Source organism: Hemiscyllium ocellatum, chromosome 16 (genome assembly GCF_020745735.1).
Source record: "Hemiscyllium ocellatum isolate sHemOce1 chromosome 16, sHemOce1.pat.X.cur, whole genome shotgun sequence".
Taxonomy (NCBI): Eukaryota; Metazoa; Chordata; class Chondrichthyes; order Orectolobiformes; family Hemiscylliidae; genus Hemiscyllium; species Hemiscyllium ocellatum.
The window spans coordinates 8,532,453-8,555,974 of NC_083416.1; the positions used below are offsets into that span (position 1 = coordinate 8,532,453).

A 23,522-nucleotide genomic window follows, 5' to 3' on the forward strand; every position below is an offset into this window, starting at 1 on the left:
AGCTTCTAGTGCGTTGGCTTCTAGTGAAGATAGGCCTCTGTCCCAACTCAATTTTAAAGTTGCAGAGATATGGGCTTGGGTCAGGAGAATTACAAGATGAAACAAGACTAAAGGCAGAAAGCTCCCCCACTGGAGTTGGAGAGAGAGGTTACAAAAAGAGGAAATAATTGGGATATGTTAGCCCTTGCACTCATTAAGTTCTGAATGAAGAGGTCCATTGGCAACCCACCACCATCTGGAGCTCAAAAGTGGTCAGTTCATTGCCACCTAAGGGCTTCAATTCATCCCTGATCTCTTGTCTCACTGGCAGCCAACTCAGGTGACTATCTTCCTGACTGTAACACCGGAAGAATCTGCCTGTTCAGTTTTGGTGCGGGGTGGTGTTGGGGGGGTGGGGTGCAGGGGGGGGGGGGGTTAGCGGGGGGAGGGTTCAGATGGAGGCAAGGAGGTAACTTCCGAAAGTCAACTCCCGCTCTTGCACCCGCTCTCCCTGAAACCCACCCCAGCCCCATAGATCATAGAACATAGAACATAGAACAATACAACACAGAACAGGCCCTTCGGCCCACGATGTTATGCTGAACATTTGTCCTAGCTTAAGCACTTATCCATGTACTTATCCAATTTCCGCTTAAAGGTCACCAATGATTCTGACTCTGCGACTCCCACAGGCAGGGCATTCCATGCCCCCCACCACTCTCTGGGTAAAGAACCTATCCCTGACATCCCCCCATACCTTCCAACCTTCACCTTAAATTTATGTCCCCTTGTAACACTCTGTTGTATCGGGGAAAAAGTCTCTGACTGTCTACTCTATCTATTCCCCTGATCATCTTATAAACCTCTATGAAGTCACCCCTCATCCTTCGCCGTTCCAATGAGAAAAGGCCTAGCACTCTCAACCTATCCTCATACGACCTATTCGCCATTCCAGGCAACATCCTGGTAAATCTCCTCTGCACCCTCTCCAAAGCTTCCACATCTTTCCTAAAGTGAGGTGACCAGAACTGCACACAGCACTCCAAATGTGGCCTTACCAAGGTCCTGTACAGCTACAACATCACCTCACAACTCTTGAATTCAATTCCTCTGCTAATGAACACTAATACACCATAGGCCTTCTTACAAGCTCTATCCACCTGAGTGGCAACTTTCAAAGAGCTATGAACATAGACCCCAAGATCCCTCTGCTCCTCCACCTTACTAAGAACCCTACCATTAACCCTGTATTCTGCATTCTTATTTGTTCTTCCAAAATGGACAACCTCACACTTGGCAGGGTTGAACTCCATCTGCCACTCCTCAGCCCAGCTCTGCATCATATCTAAGTACATTTGCAGCTGACAACAGCCCTCTTCACTATCCACAACTCCACCTATCTTTGTATCGTCTGCAAATTTACTGACGCAACTTTCGACTCCCTCTTCCAAGTCATTAATAAAAATTACAAACATCAGAGAACCCAGAACTGATCCCTGCGGAACTCCACTCATAACTGGGCTCCAGGCTGAATATTTACCATGTCTCTGCAACTCCCACCCTGTGAGAATGGTCATCTGACAAACTGATAATGGAATGGTTGACTAATTGTTGCAATCAATCTCATACTAGTTATTTACAACTGACCCAGGTATTCCTTTATGGTGTCCTCTTCCATCATCAGATGGCCTCACTAGGGCTTTGAATGTTCACAGTCAAGTGGGGCTGAGGTATATGAAGGAGTACCTCAGTGAGCCCCTGGAGAAGGGACAGTAGGCACTATAAAGAGCGAGTTTCCACAAATATTCTGACCTGTACAGAAAGTATGATGACTGTTGCCTTTCCCATTTTAGAATCATCCCGTCACTGTGTCCACTGAAAAAGAGTATAGGCTCCTTCTGGGCTGAGGAGGAAAGGGCACATGGTGTGATAAAGATAATCACTTTATTAAATTTGAATTCACTTCAACAGAATAGATGCTGCATCAGTGTGCACATGTCCTTTAGTGTGGTCCAGGTCATTGATCTGGCTTGCACAGCAGTGAGCTGAAAATGTGTTGCTGGAAAAGCGCAGCAGGTCAGGCAGCATCCAAGGAACAGGAGAATCGACGTTTCGGGCATAAGCCCTTCTTCAGGAATGAAACGTCCGATTATGCCCGAAACGTCGATTCTCCCGTTCCTTGGATGCTGCCTGACCTGCTGCGCTTTTCCAGCAACACATTTTCAGCTCTGATCTCCAGCATCTGCAGACCTCACTTTCTCCTTGCACAGCAGTGAGCCTGTCTCAGTACAAGAACAACAACTGTGTAATTTTATATAACACCTGTAACAAAACATATTATAATGATGGGGCTGAGAAGCTTTGAGTAGAATCCTTGCCATCTATCTGTCTTGTTGGTATTAGTCTGAGAGGAAGTATGCTCACACAAAGTCCTGGCTGAAGACAGACTCAGTCTGAATGAACAGTGAATCGGTTTATTACACATTACTTCATACTAAATCTATAATTCATAATGATATCTTTTAGACCTTATGTTCAACTGACGGATAAGTGAAGCGTGACTGCTATTGAATCAGTCTCACACCAGCTTGGTGACAAACACAGAACAGGTTAACTCTTCCTAACAATAGTCCTTTACAGTTACTTTCGAACCAACCTGTTTCGAGATGTTAATACATGTCACTGGCTCAAGGGTTGGGACATTACCACTGCTCCACAAGGGCCCGAACAGTTCTTTAGATCCTGATGTGTAAAGACTTAATGATGTCAATTCACCCTTTCAGGTTATACAACAAATATCCTGAGGTATTTCAGGGGAAAGATTATAAAACACATCGCAACATAAACCATTATTAGGCCAGATGACCAAAGGCATTGTCAAATGTCTGTTTAAGAAGTGTCTGAAAGGAGGTGGAAATGTGCAGAATTAAAGGGAAGGTATGGAAGGAAGGGAAGGGAAGACACTACAGATAGGCAACTAAAAGCGCCCAATGATTAGGCTCAGTGGCTCAGTGCCAATCTCACTTCCCACCTGTCCGCTCCACCCTCCTCTCTGACCTATCACCTTCCCCCCCACCCCCATTCACCTATTGTACTCTTTGCTACCTTCCCCCACCCTCCCCTCTGACCTATCACCTCCATCCCTATCCCCATTCACTTATTGTACTCTTTGCTACCTTCCCCCACCCTCCTATCTGACCTATCACCTCCATCCCCACCCCCATTCACCTATTGTACTTTTTGCTTCCTTCCCCCACCCTCCCCTCTGACCTATCACCTCCATCCCACTCCCATTCACCTATTGTACTCTTTGCTACCTTCCCCCACCCTCCTCTCTGACTTATCGCCTCCATCCCCACCCCCATTCACTTATTGTACTCTTTGCTACATTCTCCCCAGCCCCCTCACCAATGTATCTCTCCACCCGGGAGGATTCCTGCCTCTATTCCTGATGAAGGGCTTTTGCCCAAAACGTTGATTCTCTTGCTCCTCGGATGCTGCCTGACCTGCTGTGTTTTTCCAGCACCATTCTAATCTAGACTCTGGTTTCCAGCATCTGCAGTCCTCACTTTTGCTCAATGGTTAGCACTGCTGCCTCATAGCGCCAGGGACCTGTGTTCAATTCCAGCCTCGGGCGATTATCTGTGTGGAGTTTGCACATTCTCACTGTGTCTGCGTGGGTTTCCTCCGGGTGCTCCGGTTTCCTCCCACAGTCCAAAGATGTGCAGGTTAGGGTAGATCGGCCATGCTCAATTATCTATCGTGTTGGGAGATGAATAGGTTAGGTGCATTAATCAGGGGTAAATGTAGAGTAACAGGTTAGAGGGAACATGTTTGGGTGGGTTACTCTTTGGAGGGTCAGTGTGGATTTGTTAGGCCAAATGGCCTGTTTCCACACTGTGGGGATTCAATGAAGATTTGATACAGGAGCAGAGATGTCTTGTGGCAATTACGTGGGGTGTTGGTGAGACAATATCTGGAGCACTGTGAGCAGATTTGATCTCCTTATCTGAGAGAAGATGTTCTGGCTATGCAGGGAGTGTTAAGAGGTTTGTCAGACTGATTACTGGGATGGCAGGATTGATGCATCCCAACACAACAGACAATTTAGTACGGTCAATTCACCTCACCTGCACATGTTTGGATTGTGGGAGGAAACCGGAGCATCCAGAGGAAACCCACGCAGACACAGGGAGAATGTGCCCAAGGCTGGAATCGAACCTGGGTCCCTGGCGCTGTGAGGCAGCAGGGCTAACCACTGAGCCACCATGCCACCCCCACAGTAAGAACAATCACTCATTATGAAAGCCAACATGTCATTTGCTTTCCTCACTGCCTCCTGCACTTGCATGCTCACTTTCAGGCACTGTGCAGGATGACTCCCAGGACATTTAGACCTCTCCCCTTTCCCAGTCTATCACCACTCAGATCAAAATCTGCATTCCTGCTTTTGATATAAGAGCTGATAATCTCATATTTATGCATCTTGTAGAGTTGTCGAGCTGAAGGAGTTGCAGAGATTATAGAGATAGAGCTTTGGAAGTAATTGAAAAGAAAGGATGAGAATTTTAAAATTAAGGCACTGTCAATGAGCCAAAGTAGGTCAGCAAGTAGATGGATCATTGAGGAATGGAAATAGGAGCAAGTTAAGGCCAGATAGCCACTGCTTTAAAGGATCTCTACATTGTGGAGGATTGGATGATGAGATAAGTCAGGAGTGCAAGCAAAATTTTGTTTTTCTTCCAATTTTCAAGGGTGACATCCTGGCTCACAGCACCAGGGACCTGGGTTCGATTCTGGCCTTGGGTGACTGTCTGTGTGGAGTTTGCACATTCTCCCCGTGTCTGCGTGGGTTTCCTCCCGGTGCTCCGGTTTCCTGACACAGTCCAAAACTGTGCAGGTTAAGTTGGGTTGGCCATGCTAAACTGCTCCATAGTGTCCAGGGATTTGCAGGCTAGGTTGATTAGTCATGGGAAATGCAAGCTTACAGGGATAGGTTGGATCTGGGTAAGATGCTCTTCGGAGAGTTGGTATGGACTCGATTGGCCTAACAGGCTGCTTCCACACCATAGGGATTCTATGATTTCACCTCCTCAGGAACCCTAAAGCACATCTCAAAATGCTTTTGGACAATCAGTCTGCCTGGGATTGTAGTCACTGCTGCAGTAGTGAGACACCGAAAGGACTATTCATGCATGGGTAGGACGTTCTGACAATGGAGGAAACACAAAGTGGCTCACCAGACCGTTTCCTGGAATGGCAGGACTGATCTATGAAGTGACTGGATCCATTAGGACCAAATTCACTGGAGTTTGAAAATGAACTGCAGCCAAAACGGCAAACCACATTCTGAAAGTGTTTGCTTTTTCAGAGTAGTTTTCCAAAATGACGTGAGGATAATCACGTGTGTCCGCACTCTTTCACTCAAAATGTCTGAACTTCAATTGACTCTGGTGTGGGATTAACATCGAATTTGATTGATAATTTCTGTTCACAGGAATAATGATGTTAAAAATCATCAGTTACCCAATGAAAGAGCAGCGCTCCAAAAGTGAGTGCTTCCAAATAAACCCGTTGGACTATAACCTGGTGTTGTGTGACCTTTAACTTTGTCCACCCCAGTCCAACACTGCTCATCAAGAATAATAATGTCCAATCTTCCACAGGGGTCCTCAGAGAGCACCTTGCTGTGGAACATTTTTTTAGTTTTGAATAGATTTGGAAGTGGTCAAATTAAAGCATCTTACAGCCCGTCCTGTCTAATCTGCCTCTCTGAGTGAGTAATACAATTAGTCTCACTTCACTGCCCTTTCCCTGTCCTTTTATTTGTTACGATTAGAACCATAAACTAAATGTTAGGCAAGTTGGGACGGTTCTGCACTGCAGCTGCAGATCCTGAAGTGCTGCCAGCAAAACCCAATGCCTCACCATTTACATGGGGTGTGGGTGGACAGTATGGGTACAGGGGACATGTTGTAAATCTGTGATTCACAGAGAATGGTGCAATTTTCCATGTCTGGGATTTCTAACGTGATTCACAGACTTTAGGTATTTGAGGAAATTAACTGAATTATTTGGAGATGTTCCACACCTTTTTGAAGAAGTCTCCTTGGAAGAGACAAAGTTCCGTCTGGGATTGTCAAGAATGTGAACAAATTGAGGATAACTTCAGAGGAAGTGTCAAGTTTAAGTCACTCAAATCGCCAGGCTTTTAAATTTTTTGAGATAAAAGAAATGCTGTTGTGACCATTTGCAAATTCTCTAACTGTCTGTTCATATAAATCTGAGGAACATCATGAGAGGATTAATGCTACGTGGCTTATCAGATGTCCTTTTCACAAAGCATTTTCTCAGAGTTGAATTTTCCTGATTCAGCACTGAAACTTCAGGCTGTCACAAAGAACAAAGGGAGGTTATAATGCCAGAAAATTGCATCTAGATTAGATTCCCTACAGTGTGGAAACAGGCCCTTTGGCACCAACCCTCCAAAGAATAACCCATCCAGATCCTAATGCACCTAACACTATGGACAATTTAGCCTGGCCAATTCACCTAAGCTGCACATCTTTGCAACTGTGGGAGGAAACCAGAGCACCCGGAGGAAACCCACGCAGACACGGGAGAATGTGCAAACTCCACACAGACAGTCGTCCGAGGCTGGAATCAAACCTGGGACCCTGGTGCTGTGATGCAGCAGTGCTAACCACTGAGCCACCGTGCCGCCCAATGTGTGATATCTACTTTCATGAATTGTGTTCCTATGTGATAACAATTCACAACGTTAAATAAAATTCTCATCTCCCTCCAGTTCACGCATGATTCCCCCTTCCTGAAGCCATACTTGTTTTGTTTGATAATATTATGCATCTCTGAATGCTTTGTTATTGCATCTTTTATAACAGACTCTAACATTGTCCCGAAGACTGATGTTGACTTGCCTGGCCTATAGTTACCTATTTTATGTCTCCTTCCCTTTTTGAATGAGGGTAGAATATTGGCAGTTTTCCAGTCACCTGACAATTTTCCAGAATCTATAGATTCTTGGGAAATTACTACCAATGCATCAACATCTTGAAACGTACTTCCTGTCCTATCCCAGGATGCAATCAATCAGCTCAAGGGATTTTATTGGCCTCTAGTCCCACCATTTTACTGAACGCAGACTTTAAATGTGAAACTCATCAATGAACTGAGGGGCTTAGCCTTGCTGGTATCTTAGAATCTCTACAGTCTGGACATAGGCCATTCAGCCAATCGAGTCCACACCAACCCTTCAAAGAGCATTCCAAACCTTACCCTATCACCCTGCATTTCCCATGGCCAATCCACCTAAACCTGCACATCTTTGGACTATGGAAGGTAACTGGAGCATCCGGAGGAAACCCATGCAGACACAGGGAGAATGTGCAAACCCTAGACAAACAGTCGCTCAAGGCTGGGATCAAACCTGGGTCCCTGGTGCTGCGAGGCAGCAGAGCTAACCACTGAGTCACCATGCCATCCCGTGAACTGGCACAATCTGATAGCCTCTGCTGGTGTTGCACTGTACTCACTGTAAGTCAGGCACTCCACGGGCAGCTTGCTTTGCAAGACAGTGACGCAGCCCATCTTGTTGTGTTTCCACACCGTCACATGTCTGTGCTGCCTGCTGGAACCTGTTATGAAAAAGTGTGCAAAGGTTAAATATAAATCTCAACCCAGGGCGCTTTTACACAGGGAGGGATGGTAGAAATGTAATACTCCAGTGTCTGACTGAAACAAAGATCCTTCTGGTTGTCAGTTTGCTCGTTGAGCTGATGGGTTCATTTTCAGACATTTCGTCACCATCTAGGTAACATCATCAGTGAGCCTCTGATGAAGTATTGGTGCTCTGTCCTGCTTCTGTTGATGGGTCTTACTGTTGTGGTGGGAGATGCCATTTCGGGTTCTTTTTCTAAGAGGTTGGTAACTGGGGTCCAAATCTATATGTTTGTTTTTGGAGTTCTGGTTTGAATGCAGGGATTCCTGTGGGTGTCTTTGTTTGGCCTGTCCTAGGATGGACTTATTGTCCCAGTCGAACTGGTGTCCCTCTTCGTCTGTGTGTATAGATACTAGTGATAGTGGGTCATGTCTTTTGGTGGAAGTGGGTACTGCAGGTGCTGGGGTTTAGAGTCAGGATTAGAGTGGTGCTGGAAAAGCACAGCAGGTCAGGCAGCATCCGAGAAGCAGGAAAATTGACGTTTCAGGCAAAAGCCCTTCATCAGGTAATCCTGATGAAGAGCTTTTGCCCGAAATGTCGAATCTCCTGCTCCTTGGATGCTGCCTGACCTGCTGCGCTTTTCCAGCAACACATTTTCAGCTCTGATCTCCAGCATCTGCAGTCCTCACTTTCTCCATCCTATGTATTATCCTTTGCCAGGCCGTATCTTCTAGCTTGCACTTTTAGCCTAACTTCTCTTTTAACCATATTACCTGTGTTTATGTACGTGGTGCCTTTTTATTTATTTTCAGGGAAAGGAGGTAAAGAAAATCCTCGAAATATTGACTTTGCCACGTTCTGGCAAACAACATCTTAATTGATTCCTGAAGAAGGGCTCATGCCCGAAACGTTGATTCTCCTGCTCCTCGGATGCTGCCTGACCTGCTGTGTTTTTCCAGCACCACATTTTTCAATTTTAATTGAAGTGTCAAGTTGTATATCTGAAGAAGAAATAAAAATAAACATTGCAACAGATCAAGGAGGGGGTGAAAAGCGAGGTGTGGGTTTCAGCTCCTCACCTGGTCATAGCAAACACTCCTGGCAAAACTATTAAAGAGAATGTGTCCTTACCGATCACATGATTAGTCTCGGGGATACAGACCAGTTGATGGAATGGTTGTCTAGTTTCATGCGTTTGGAAAGTTTCAACAGACTCAGAAACCTGGAAAACAAAGTGAGGATAAGGGATTGAGCTTTTGAAAGGACAGGGGAATGCCACTGATGTTGTAACATCGAAAGCAGCCGGTGAAAGGACAATACTGAAGTCAATCTTTACTTGGTCTTACATTTATTTCCAGGCTGAAGCGTTATAAACTGTAGAAAATGTGTTGCTGGTTAAAGCACAGCAGGTCAGGCAGCATCCAAGAAATAGGAAATTCGACGTTTCGGGCATAAGCCCTTCATCAGGAAGGGCTTATGCCCGAAACGTCGAATTTCCTATTCCTTGGATGCTGCCTGACCTGCTGTGCTTTAACCAGCAACACATTTTCAACTGTGATCTCCAGCATCTGCAGACCTCATTTTTTACCCGTTATAAACTGTACCCCTGAACACAACCACGGCACAGCTTCATTGATTGAGAGTCGGTACTTTCAATCAAACTGTTCGGTGTGACACATCTCTGGGCCAGATGGAACGTCATTCAATCCTTTCCAGCACTAGAGGAAGTGACACTACCATTGTGCCATAAAACTCATGGTATGTGATCGGCTTGGACAGGTTGGACTGAAGGGTTTGTTTCCATGCTGTATGACTCAACGTGGAAATAAATTTTTTTAATCAACTAGTCCCCACCTGGTTCGGAGCTGACTTCTTACATTGCTGCAGTACATCTGGTGTAGTTAGACCCATAATGCCATTTGGGAGGAAGATTTTGACCCAGCAACACTGAAGGAATGGTCAAATACATCCACAAACATTCAGACCTCAACCACCGATGCTCAATAACAGCACTATGTACCAACTACATGATGCACCGTAGAAATACACAAAGCTTGAGAGTCATAGAATCATACAGCATGGAAACAGACCCTTCAGTCCAACTTGACCACACTGACCATCATCCCAAACTAGACCCACCTGTCTGCGCTTGGCCCAGATCCCTCCAAACCTTTCCCAATCATGACCTTATCCAAATGTCTTTTAAATGTTGCAACTGTACCCGCACCCACCACGTCCTCTGGCTGCTCCTTCCAAACACGATCCAATCTCTGTGTAAAATAATTGCTCCTCTTGTCCTTTTTGAATCTTTCTCCTCTCACCTTGAAAATATGCCCCTGAGTTTTGAACACCACCACTCCAAAAAAAGGACTTTGCTGTTCATTTTGTCTCTGACCCTCATGATTTTATAAACCTCTGTTAGGTCAAAGTGAAAAATCACAAAACACCAGGTTATAGTCCAACAGGTTTATTTGGAAGCACTAGCTTTCGGAGCACTGCACCTTCATCAGGTATTATGGAGTATAAGATTATAAGACACAGAATTTATAGCAAATGTTTACAGTGTGATGTAACTGAAATGATATATTGAAAGTGACCTGGATTGCTTGTTAAGTCTCTCATCTTTTGGACTGACCATGTTGGTTTCAGTTCTTAAGAACAGTTCTTCAGTTCTTAATATAACATTTCAGTTACATCACATTCCTGAAGAAGGGCTTATGCCCGAAACGTCGATTCTCCTGCTCCTTGGATGCTGCCTGACCTGCTGCACTTTTCCAGCAACACATTTTCAGCTCATATCTCCAGCATCTGCAGTCCTCACTTTCTCCTAGTTACATCACATTGTAAACTTTTGCTGTAAATTCTGTGTCTTATAATCTTATACTCCACAGCTACCTGATGAAGGAGCAGCGCTCTGAAAGCTAGTGCTTCCAAATAAACCTGTTGGACTATAACCTGGTGTTGTGTGATTTTTAATTTTGTTCACCGCAGTCCAACACTGGCACCTTCAAATCTATGAGGTCACCCCTCAACCGACGACGCTCCAGTGAAAAATGTCCCAGCCTATTTTTCTTACTTAAACCCTCCATTGTCGGCAGCATCTTAGTAAATCTTTTCTGAGTCCTCTCTAATTTAATAGTATCCTTCAGACAACAGAGGGACAGAATTATATACATTCTCTTCAGACAACACCTTTCAAACCCATGACTACTACCATTTACAATAGGAATATAGGAACAGCAGTAGGCCATTCAGCCCCTTGAGTGTGGACCACCATTCAATGAGATTATGGTTGATCTGTGGCTCAACTCCACATATTTGCCTTTGGCCTATATCCCTTAAGATCTTTGCTTCATAATAAAAAAAATTATCTGTAAAATAAATAACTGATCCTGCACCCATTGCCATTTGTGTAAGAAAGTTACCAACATCCCACACTATTTGTGCGTAGAAGTGCTTCCTAACAGCTCCTCTGAACAGAATGGGCCTAATTCTCAAACTATGGCACTTTGACCTAGAATCCATAACCAATGAAAATAGTTTATCTTTATCTACGCGGTCTTTTCTCATCAATGTCTTGAAGACTCTGATGAGATCACCCTTTAAGCTTCTAAATTCTCGAGAAAACAGGTCAAATTTGCATAATCCTTCCTCATAACTCAATCCCAAACGTTCAGGTACCATTCCTGTAAATCTACATTGTAATCCCTCCAAGGTCAGTCTGTCCTTCCTAAGGTGTTGTGCCTTGATCTGCTTAAATCTCCAATAGGGGTCTGACCAAAGTCTTATATACCTGCAGCATAATGTTCGTGTCCTTATATTCCAGTCCTCTGGATGTAAGGCTAACACAGCAATTGTTTACTGGATTCTTTTCCAGTATGCTAAGAGCATAGGTACATGGGAACAGTCATGTTCAACATCTCCTAGCCACTCGCCATTGGACAGTCGGAGCCAGTTCTGAAGAAGAGGCATACCAGACTCAAAACCGCTAACTTTTCTTCTCTTCCCATATAATACCAGACCTGCAGAGTTTCTCCAGCAATCTCTGCTTTTATTTCACATTGCCAGCATCTGAAGTGCATTGTCTTTATTTAAGGTCCTAGAGAGGCCTGTGTAGGTCCCTGACCACCTCTTTATATCAATGACTTGGATGAGGGTTTCAAAGACTTGGCAGCTAAGTTTGCTGGTGATTTAACGATGGCCAAGAAAATGTATTGGGAGGATGACATAACACGGATGCAGATGGATAAAAATAGGTCAGGTGAGTGGGCACAAATCCGGCAGATGGAGTATAATATGGGAAAAAGTGAAATTGTTCACTTTGGCTAATTGAATAAAAAGTAGAATATCACTCCAGTGAGGACCACAGCAGAGTTCCAAGGTGTTTGTATACTACACATATACAAAATGCTAGTATACAGGTACAGCATCGTTAAGATGATGAATAGCTTGCTATCCTTTACTATAAGAGGAATTGAACATACAAACTCTAGATGTTGTGGTCCATTAGGTTATGTGGTGAGACCGTATCTCAAACACTCGGTGCAGTTTTGGTCTATTTATTTAAGAAAGGGTATAAATGCATCTCAGGATACAACTCAGAGAAGGTTGATATCGCTTATGGGATCTCGTGAAGATAGGTTGGACAGGCTGGGGCTGCTTTCACTGGAGGTTAGAAGAGCGAGCGGTCATTTGATTGAAGTGTGATCGTGAATGGTCCAGACAAAATGGACGTGGAAGTAATATTTCCTCTTGTGGTTGAGTCCAGAGCTAGGGGACACTATGGCCTTCGAGGACATGGATGAACAGAAGTTCAGGCAATGTACAACATTGGGAGAAGGTGGTGAAGCTAGTCCCACTGATGGAGGGAGATGGGAATCCAGTGTTATGTGGAATTCAGAACACTAATGTATCAGCAGCAACCAAATTGAATGACAGATTAGGCTCAAAGGACAAAGAGACCTCTTTCTGCTCCTAATTCATACCTTTGTGTGTAACTTATATATATTTTTTAAATGCTCTCTGTACGTTTTCCACCTTGCAACTCACAGGAGAGATTAATCTTAAATCTGTGGATAATCCTGAAGGTTTGGCAACTCTATTGAAATGCCACAAAAACAGAAATTGCTGGAAAAGCTCAGCAGGTCTGGCACCATCCATGGAGAGGGAAATCAGAGTGAACTTTTTGGGTTGAGTGACCCTTCTTCAAAACAGTCCCACAGTGTCCAAGTTCAGCGATCAGTCAACATCACTGAAAACACATGGCTTTCTGTGACCTTGATCTGACCACATTGGCTGCTGTGTTTTATTCCTGAAGAAGGGGCTCATGCCCGAAACGTTGATTCTCCTGCTCTTTGGATACTGCCTGGCCTACTGCGCTTTTCCAGCAACGCATTTTTCAGCTCTGATCTCTGGCATCTGCAGGCCTCACTTTCTCCTGCTGTGTTTTATTACATAACAACATGGAAGAAAAAGTGAACTGGCTTCGTCAGATGTGATTAGGACCTACATAAATGCAAACTCATTTTTTCTTCTGGTATGTGGATATCAGAAGGTGGGCTATGGTATTACTACAGTTGAGCATCTCCCCAGCTTTGCTGCAGATTGAAGGGAAGGCGATGGCCTAGTTGTATTATCACTGGACTGTGAATCTAATGATTTCGATAATATTCTGGAGATCTGGGTTTGAATCCTGTCGCAGCCAATGACGGAATTCGAATTCAACTAAAATCTGGAAACTAAGAGTCTAAAGATGACCATGAATCTATTACTGATTGTTGGGAAAAGCCCATCTGGTTCAGTAATGGCCTTTAGTGCCATCCTTACCTGGTCTGGCCTACATGTGACTCCAGACCCACAGCAAAATGGCTGACTCTTAACTGTCCTCTGGGCAATAAATGTTGGCCTAGCCAGTGACATCCATATCCCGTGAACAAATAAAAAAACCCTAGGCCACTTGAGAGAGGTACTGAATGGGCCGTGATAATCTAGTGAGAAACTGCTCCGATAGAGAAGGCAGAATGAAAGATAGTTGGTCACCAAAATCATCTGTGGCTGACCCGTCAGTCAGAAATTATTTGTGAATCACAAGTTTTTTTTTCTCTCCAGGAGAGAAAGAACAGGTGCACTCACAATCTCTCCAGAGCTTGGGTCGAAAATGGAAGGGGATGGAAGGCCGCTGCAGATCCACACAGAGTTCACACAGGCCACAAAGCAGAGGCTGCTTATAAACTGGGGGAAGTGAGGGAGCTTTATGATCAGCTGTCCATCCTGAGACCAAACCCTCACACTTTTGTCGAAGGAACCAGTCATCAACCTGCATTGGGTGAAGAGTGACAGTACATTAAAACTTGAATGCTTGTCTTGGTGGCAAACACTGTCAGGTCAGTCCAAGTAACTCCCTCCTTTTTTGCATACTCATCATCTAACGCACACCCTCACCTCCATCATAGAGGCCTGGAGATGTACAGTATGGAAGCAGACCCTTCGGTCCAACCCGTCCATGCCGACTAGATATCCCAACCCAATGTAGTCCCACCTTCCAGCACCTGGCTCATATCCCTCCAAACCCTTCCTATTCACATACCCATCCAAATGCCTTTTATATGTTGTCATTGTACCAGCCCCCAACACTTCCTCTGGCAGCTCATTCCATACATTACCTACCCTCTGTGTGAAAACATTGCCTCTTAGGTCTCTTCTATATCTTTCCTCTCTCACCTTAAACCTATGCCCTCTAGTTCTGGACTCCCCAACCCCAGGGAAAAGACTTTGTCTACTTACCCTATCCATGCCCCCCCCACAATTTTGAAAACCCCTGTAAGGTCACCCCTCAGCCTCCGATGCTCCAGGGAAAACAGCCCCAGCCTATTCAGCCTCTCCCTGTAGCTCAAATCCTCCATCTCTGGCAACATCCTTGTAAATCTTTTCTGAACCCTTTCAAGTTTCACAACATCTTTCTGGTCAGAAGGAGACCAGAATTGCACACAATATTCCAACAGTGGCCTAACCAATGTCCCGTACAGCCGCAACATGACCCCCCAACTCCTGTACTCAATACTCTGACCAATAAAGGAAAGCATACCAAACGCCTCCTTCACTATCCTATCTACCTGCGACTCCACTTTCAAGGAGCCTATAAACTTGCACAGTCGTCCTCCTTCCTCCATCCACAAGCAGAAGTAATCCTCTGCCAAACTGGTTAGTGAGGCCTCGCTGCTGCACTTATCTTGATTAATTGATTGATTTATTGTTGTCACGTACCAAGAAACAATGAAAAGTGTTGTTTTATGTGCTATACAGGCAGACCGTTCCAAAAAAAAGTATATCAGGGTAGCAGAACAAAGTGCAGTGTTACAGCCACAGAGAAGGTGCAGAGCGAGAGAGAGGGGTCAACATTAATATTTCACATGTATAGACTCTGACTGTCAGTATCTGCAGTCCCTATTGGCTCCTTAACATTTGACACGTCTGTTCAAAAGTCTGATGACACGAGGAAGAAGCTGTTGTTGAATCTGATTGCGCATGCAATCAAACTTTTATAAATTCTGCCTGATGGTACAGGGTGTAGAAAGTACAACGAGGGGTGGGAGGGTCTTTGGTCATGTTGGTAGCTTTCCTGAGGCAGTGAGAAGTACTGATGGAGCTAATGGATGGTTTGCGTGGTGGAACTGGCTGTGTTCATGACTCCCCGTAGTTTCTTGAGCTGTTGGGAGAAGCAGTTGCCAAACCACACTGCGATGCATCCAGGTAGGATGCTTTCTATGGTGCATCTGTAACAACTGGTAAGAGTCCTCGTGGAAATACCTTGTGCTCTCGTGTTCTTGAATCACCATCAAGCTTGTGATACCCGCATCGTGAGCATTGGGGTTGCAGTGCACGACCTGCAGGCTTCTGCTGTTTGGGTATGAGCTGGTGTTGTACACGATGAATTTCTTGTCATACCTAGTCAAACCAGAGCAGTGGAAATATTTGTCAGCCCACGGAAGAAAATTAGACGCTTTCTTTGAGATGACTGCTCCAGCCATCCAATGACTGACTGAGTGTCTGTGCCCCAGTCCCATTCCATTAGTTTATCTTCACTTTGGGAGAGGTGGTAGAGCACAGGGACAGGAGGAGGTTGTTCAGACAGATCAGGTGATCTGCACTTCTTTTTTTATCTTCCTTTTCTCTGAATCACTCTATATATTCACAGAAAGAAAATCTATTTATTTCAGTTCTGAAAGCTCGATCTGAATGGTAGCATTGAGGGATGGGAGTGCCAGATTTCAAGGGGCCTTTGTACAATGTGATATCAATCCTGAAAAGCCAAGCTATAAATTTAAGATTATGCTCTCCTCCTCTTCACTGCCCAATGGAATTTGTTTCTCTGGTGTTCAGTCCTTTCAATATTTCCAACACTTCAAACACATCACTCGAGTGAAAAGATATGATTTAAATTGAGGTTATTTCAGATTAAATGTCCCAGGGTTGTTAAACATTTGGTTACTATTAACTCCCTTTGCCTGTGAACTGTTCCTAAAATAATAAACTGGTTTTGGGAGCTGACGACTGGACATCATACTAGCGCAAATGAACGGATATTCATTATTCAAATCAAATTAACCGAAACTGGTCCAAGAGATCACTGTAGCCCTGATCATACTATGCAGTGTAACAAAAGAAACTGGGCCTGGGCCACTTTTACATCCAAGTTAGCAGTGCAATTCTAGAGTCATAGAGTCATAGAGATGTACAACACCAAAGCAGAACCTTCAGTCCAGCCCTTCCATGCCGACCAGGTATCCCAACCCAATCTAGTCCCACCTGCCAACACCCAACTCATATCCCTCCAAACACTTCCCATTCATACACCCATCCTAATGCCTCTTAAATGTTGCAATTGTACTAGCCGCCACCACTTCCTCTGGCAACTCATTCCATAGATGTACCACCCTCTGTGTGAAAGAGTTGCCCCTTAGGTCTCTTTTATATCTTTCCCCTCTCACCCTAAACCTATGCCGTCTAGTTCTGGACTCCCCCAACCCAGGGATAAGATTTTGTCTATTTATACCCCTCACGATTTTATAAACCTCTATAAGGTCACCCCTCAGCCTCCGATGCTCCAGGGAAAACAGCCCCAGCCTGTTCAGCCTCTCCCTATTGCTCAAATCCTCCAACCTGGGAACATCCTTGTAAATCTTTTCTGAAACCTTTCAAGTTTCACAACATCTTTCCAATAAGAAGGAAACTAGAATTGCACACAATATTCCAACAGTGGCCTAACCAATGTCCTGTACAGCCACAACATGACCTCCCAACTCCTGTACTCAATACTCTGACCAATAAAGGAAAGCATACCAAATGCCTTCTTCACTATCCTATCTACCTGCGACTCCACTTTCAAGGAGCTATGAACCTGATGACGTTTAAACTTTTCACTGTACTCATTGAGTACCTGTGACAATAAAGGTTATTCTATTCTACTCAAATACACTTTGGGTGTCCTTGGAGCTTGTTGAACTGGACTTCCAGTTCCTCGGCTTAGTAAGCCCAGGTCTCACTGTGAGGAGGGAGGCTGGTATTAATATCATGCCGAGCCTCGGACCACATCTGTACATTGTTGCTCCAGCATGACTTAAATAAAGTGATGGGTATCAGACACACCAAAGGACTCGATCTCATTCATCCCTTCTTGATTTAAGGGCACTCACCCAGCAGAGTAAATCCGGGTATCGATGCAGACCACAGCTGACACAATGTCTTTGTGCCTGTGATTGGTGAAGCTCGTCTCCAGCTCTAACACGTGACCGGACTCCTTCTTGACATCCAAGGCAAAGACCCTGAGCTGTTTTTTGAATCCGCAGATGAGTTGGTGCCTCCGGTGATTGATGGCCATGCAGAATACCGAGGCATTGCACTGGAAGAGAAAGTCAAAATGAACTGAAGCAGATATGTAAACGTTGCGCGCTGTTTGTGGGATCTCACTGTGCAACATAGATTGTTTTGCAACGCAGTGACAGTGACTGCACTTGGAAGGTGCTTCGTTGATTGTAAGGGGAGGGACAGCCAGGGAACGGGGAAGATCTTATTTTTTAAAAAATGAAAATGATCTCTTTCTGCTTTAATTTCACACAGAGGGTGGTATGTGTACGGGATGAGCTGCCAGAGGAAGTGGTGGAGGCTGGTACAATTACAACATTTTAAAGGCACCTGGACGGGAATATGAATAGGAAGGGTTTGGAGGGATATGGGCCAAGTGCTGGCAAATGGGAACAGGTTAGGTTGGGATATGTGGTCGACATGGATGGGTTGGATGAAGGGTCTGATTCCAAGTTGTCCATCTCCATGAATCTAAGTCAGTATACATATGCACCTCCCAGATTATTTTAATTCTACGTCCTGCAGATAACTTCAGTAACTCACTTGAAGCAGGGGGTAGTAGATTCGAGCCCTATTCCTGATATTTAAACATCTAACCCAGGCTGGAACTCCTGTGCAGTGTCAGGGGTGTGTAACATTGCTGGAAATACAGTGTGTCAGAGGAGCTACTGAATGGGGCTATTTGAGCCCACAAGTGGGTGTGAAAGATCTCATGTTTCTTCTGAAGTTGCACAGTAGAGCTCTCCCTGATGGCCTGGTCATTACTTAGTCCCCAACCAGTTGCATGCAAGTAGATTGTTCAGAAATACCACAATGCTGCATAATGGACTTGCCCATGTACAAATGGACTGCTACTTTTCTTACTTTAAAGCAGTGACCAGTCTCAATCATACTCGGCGTTTTTAACTTCCGTGTTTTTAACTGTGGTCGCATTTCACAATAGTTTACTTCTGGAAATGCAAAATCCAGTTCCCAGTTCAAAGATTGAAGGTGGGGTTGGAGACCCCAGGTGGGAGCTCTTACCTTAATCCGGTCAAAGACTGTCGCCCCGACAGTCCACACCACAATGGTCCCATCGTTTGATGCTGAGAAAAGAAGTTTAGGTTCTGCCCAGTACAGGAACTGGGTGATCATACCGGCATGCTCAAAGACTGAAAACGTCAGCTGTCCCGTCTCCAAATCCCACCATTTAATAACGCCATCTGAACAGCAAAGAGAAAGTGCTCATTAAACAACCCGAACAAAACGAATACACTCCACATCCAGGGTCCCTTTGCCTGTGTTTGACACAGGATCAGGAATAAAACTTGCACCTAGTCCACACATATGTAATGTGTGCCAATCCCATTTGGTCATCAGTACGTCATTTCATGTGATCAACCTACCCAGAAAAATGCTACAGATCTCAGTCTTCAAAGTTCCAATTGACCCCCAGCTTCCCAAGCCTTTGGGGGAAACAATGAAAGCGCTTCCTGATTTTGCACAAACATTTACATTATGACAGTTTTTTTTGTACAATCAAGGTAAAAATCGGGAGTGATGCAAACCAGGACGGCAGCTTCATACATGATCACACGTGATCCATCAGTGAGTCAACTGTTGACACCATTTCACACGTTGGGGACAGCAACTTCTTAAAACTGAAGAGGATGAAGGAAATTGGGGTAGGATGATCAGCAAGCACCCAATCTATACCTGCACTGCATGTCAATAATGCATCAAGTGTGAGTGACAGGTTTCTCTCATAGTCCATCTCCTTGGTGCTATAGTGGGAGATGTGCGACAGTGCAGAAGAGACTCTCAACATGTGGGGATCAATGGATTGTTTAAGATTTTATATTGCTGTTTTTCTTCCCCTTTTGATAAGTGGTTATTCTGTCTCTGACCACATCGCTTCGCTATCCCAATCTCTATTCCCGAATTGTGAGCTCAATCTGCAAGGAACAGTCACTACAAAAACAAACAGTTATGACACAACAGGCTCTCTGTAAACACTAACCAAAGTCCTGTCCTGTCAGAGATCCACATTAAATTGACTTCATTAGATTAAGATGAGAGGCAATAGCAATGTTTGTACTCAGACCTCACTAAGTTGCTTATCTCGCTTGGCTGACCAACATTCCATTGTATATTGTATTATTGAAATGTGCCCTTGCTCAGCCCGTTACATTTTTTTGTATTTTTTCTATTGTTGATTGGACAGATTTTTGAAGTGGTAAGTGACTGGTACACAAGGGGAACTTTAACAGTCCACTTTTGATCATATTTCCCTCCCCTAACACTCTCTAACTGAGACCTTCATTACTAGCAGCCGTAAACTGTTTGATATTTTCACAGTATTTCTGTTGTCTCGTCCTGCAAACCTTTTAGGGTGTACAGTTCCATCTGGGTTCTGTAATGGGAGAGCTAAACAAGTTGGTGCTAAATTCCTCCCAGTGTTCTTTTAGCTCAGACGTAAACTAGAAATGGCTGGTCCAAGCCTTCCCACCAAATCTATTCTGAAATATAGATAAACCAGTCAACTATTTGAGTAAAAAGTGAGGTCTGCAGATGCTGGAGATCAGAGCTGAAAATGTGTTGCTGGTTAAAGCGCAGCAGGTCAGGCAGCATCCAAGGAACAGGAAGGGCTGTTGATGAAGGCCTTTTGCCCGAAGCGTCGAATTTCCTGTTCCTTGGATGCTGCCTGACCTGCTGTGCTTTAACCAGCAACCAGTTAACTATTTGCCATGATACAGCTCAGTTTAGTCCCATTGCATGAGCACGTGCAGACATTTACTGAAAGCTGAGAATCCCCATCTTTTTTGCAGACAACAAATATTCAAAGTTACCAGCTATCCTGTCTGAGTGTACCAAGGGTGAACTTTTTGAATTCTGTGCTAACGGCAGATTATATAGAGTCATAGAGATGTACAGCATGGAAACAGACCCTTTGGTCCAACCTGTCCGTGCTGACCAGATATCCCAACCCAATCTAGTCCCACCTGCCAGTACCCAACCCAGATCCCTCTAAACCCTTCCTATTCTTATACCCATCCAGATGCCTTTTAAATGTTGCAAATGTACCAGCCTCCACCACTTCCTCTGGAAGCACATTCCATTCACGTACCATCCTCTGAGTGAAAACGTTCCCTCTTAGGTCTCTTTTATATCTTTCCTCTCTTGCCCTAAACCTATGCCCTCCTAGTTCTGGACTCCCCCACCCCAGGGAAAAGACTTTGTCGATTTATCCTATCCATGCCCCTCATGATTTTATAAACCTCTATAAGCTCAGCCCTCAGCCTCCAACGCTCCAGGGAAAACAGCCCCAGCCTGTTCAGCCTCTCCCTGTAGCTCAAATCCTCCAACCCTGGCAAGCTCCTTGTAAATCTTTCCTGAACTCTTGCAAGTTTCCCAACATCTTTCCAATAGGAAGGAGACCAGAATTGCATGCAATATTCCAACAGTGGCCTAACCAATGTCCTGTACAGCCACAACATTACCTCCCAACTCCTGTAGTCAATACTCTGACCAATAAAGGAAAGCATACCAATTGCCTTCTTCACTATCCTACATAACCACAAACTTACAATGTGGGCGATAGAAAGGTCTTCAGTCTATCTGATCACACTTTTCCAGTCTCTCTAAGCCATTTCTGCTTTAGTTACTGCTGGTGAAGCAAGCATAACTGTGTTCAATTCTGGTCGCCACATTACAAGAAGAATGTGGAGGCTTCAGTGACGGTGCGAAAGAGGTTTACCAGGATGCTGTTTGGGTTAGAGGTTATGAGCCACAAGGACAGGGTGGACAAATGAAGATTATTTTCTCTGGGGTGGTGGAGGCTGAGGGGAGACCTGATAGAAGTCTATAAAACTATGAGAAGTGTAGATAAGGTTGACAGTCAGAATTGTTTTCCCAAAGTTCAGACATCTAAAACTAGGGGGGCATGCAATTAAAGTGAGGGGGGAAACTTCAACGGAGATGTGAGGGGCAGATGTTTTACATAAAAGAGTGGTAGGAGTCTGGAACGTGCTGCCAGGGGGTGGTGATGGAGGCAGGTACTATAGGGGTGTTTAAGGGGCTTTTAGATAAGCACATGAATGTACAAGGACTGGAGGGATATGGACCAAGGGCAGGCAGAAGGGATTAGTTTAATGTGGTGCCATGTTTGGCACAGCATGGTGGGACAAAGCATCTGTTCCTGGGCCGTATTGTTCTATGGTGTATATTAGGAGATAGTGAGGACTGCAGATTCTGGAGATCAGAGTGGCGCTGGAAAAGCACAACAAGTCAGGCAGCATCCAAGGAGCAGGAGGATCAACGTTTCGGGCATAAGCCCTTCATCAATCCCGATAAAGGGCTTATGCCCGAAACGTCGATTCTTCTGCACCTACGTCGTATATTCTCAGGCTGACGTCTCTCCTGAAAGATATTTGCAAAAAGGATTCAGAAAAGACTTACGAGGACGTTGCCAGGGTCGGAGGGTTTGAGCTGAAGGGAGAGGCTGAATAAGTTGGAGTTGTTTTCCCTGGATGCTGAGGGGTTTCCTGATAGGGGCATGGAGAGGGTGAATAGACCCTTGGGTGGAGGAATCTAGAACTAGAGGGCATTGTTTTAGGATGAAAGGGGAAGGATATAAAAGAGACCTAGGGGCAACTTTTTCATGCAGAGGTGCATGTTTGGAATGAGCTGCCAGAGGAGGTGGTGGAGGCTGGTACAATTATAACATTTAAAAGGCATCTGGATGGGTATATGAATAGGAAGGTTTAGAGAGATATGGGCCAAGTGTTGGCAAACTAGGTTAGGTTAGGATATCTGGTCGGCATGGACGGGTTGGACCGAAGGGTCTGTTTCTGTGCTGTACATCTCTGTGACTCTATGTTGCGGTGTCATAATGGAGCATTCCCGTAGATGACAAACTTTGGTTCGAGCACTGGGGCTGCAAGAAGATGCCCTTCTTTTCTCTGTCATCAACCTCATCACCACATGGTGCATGGCTACGGTGGGACTGTATCTGCAGCAAAGACACAGTCAGAATTCTTTGTTCCCTTCTGTGCTGCACTACGTGGCTAAATCAGTAAGAAATGGTTGGCATGGACCAGTTGGATTGAAGGGTCTGTTTCCACGATGTATGACTCTAAGACTCTATAAGTGATGGCTGAGACATGAAAGAATAGCAGAGTGGATAATTAATGGGTGACATGAAGTCTCAGCTCAATCCAAGAAAGAGTTGCAAATGACAATAAATAGTCCAATAATCTGAATTAAAAACGTTCCATCTTGCCCAGAGCACTATGACACTAATTCAGAACGTGATATCCCACAGACTTGGGGGGTGCTGAATTGTTTAACTGAGGCCACACGTAATCATTCAGGTTGTTGTAAAACAGCATACTATTCATATTCATGTTGTAGTCCAGGCAATCATCTCTCAGGCAAGATCATGAAAATTGACTCACTGACCGTCCATCCTCTGACAGTTTTGGAGCTTTGCTGTGTTTATGCGGTTGTCACATTTGCCTACATTCCCACATTCCAGAGGTTTATTACTGGCTGTGGAGAACTTCAGTGCATCCTGTCAAAGGCATTTGGTTAGTGGGGTTTGGCTTCTCTTCCTGTGATCTGTGAGTGAGGTGATCTGAAATACTGAGATTACAACAGTCTGCTATTTCCCACTCTTACCCTCAAAGCCGGTCAGGAACTCTCTTCGAGCCAAGTGATATCCCAGGGCACTTACAGAACGGTTGTGGCAGTCTGTGACACTTAGGTGCTTCTGCATGGACATCTTGCACCTGGTCTACATAGGAACACACAGCGAGCAACCAAAAGGCTTCGGGTGTGTCTTTGGTTTGGATCCTAGACCAACTGCATCTTAACGCTTCTGCCTCAGCTTAGCCTCCCAAGAGAAGTCTTCCTGAAGGTAGTTCGATGGCTTATCTGAGTTCAGAAACACAAGCGCACTGGTGTCCCTCTCAGGAATGTTAAACTGTGTGTCAGGCAGGGGGATAGCTAACATCTCCGACGACGC

The 23,522-nt window shown here is 44.8% G+C and overlaps 1 protein-coding gene across 1 annotated transcript in view; it reads right to left on the reverse strand.

The window, feature by feature from the left end:
• LOC132823530 (uncharacterized) overlaps window positions 1-23,279 on the reverse strand; it is a 55,053-nt gene extending 31,774 nt beyond the window's left edge. The window contains exons 1-7 of the mRNA XM_060837472.1: window positions 23,177-23,279; window positions 18,542-18,720; window positions 17,350-17,555; window positions 15,462-15,601; window positions 13,790-13,974; window positions 8,737-8,879; window positions 7,533-7,634 (exon numbers count right to left, since the gene is read on the reverse strand). Coding sequence (XP_060693455.1) covers window positions 7,533-7,634; window positions 8,737-8,879; window positions 13,790-13,974; window positions 15,462-15,601; window positions 17,350-17,555; window positions 18,542-18,720; window positions 23,177-23,279 — 1,058 coding nt within the window. The remainder of the gene's footprint in view (window positions 1-7,532; window positions 7,635-8,736; window positions 8,880-13,789; window positions 13,975-15,461; window positions 15,602-17,349; window positions 17,556-18,541; window positions 18,721-23,176) is intronic.
• Window positions 23,280-23,522: the final 243 nt, after the last annotated feature.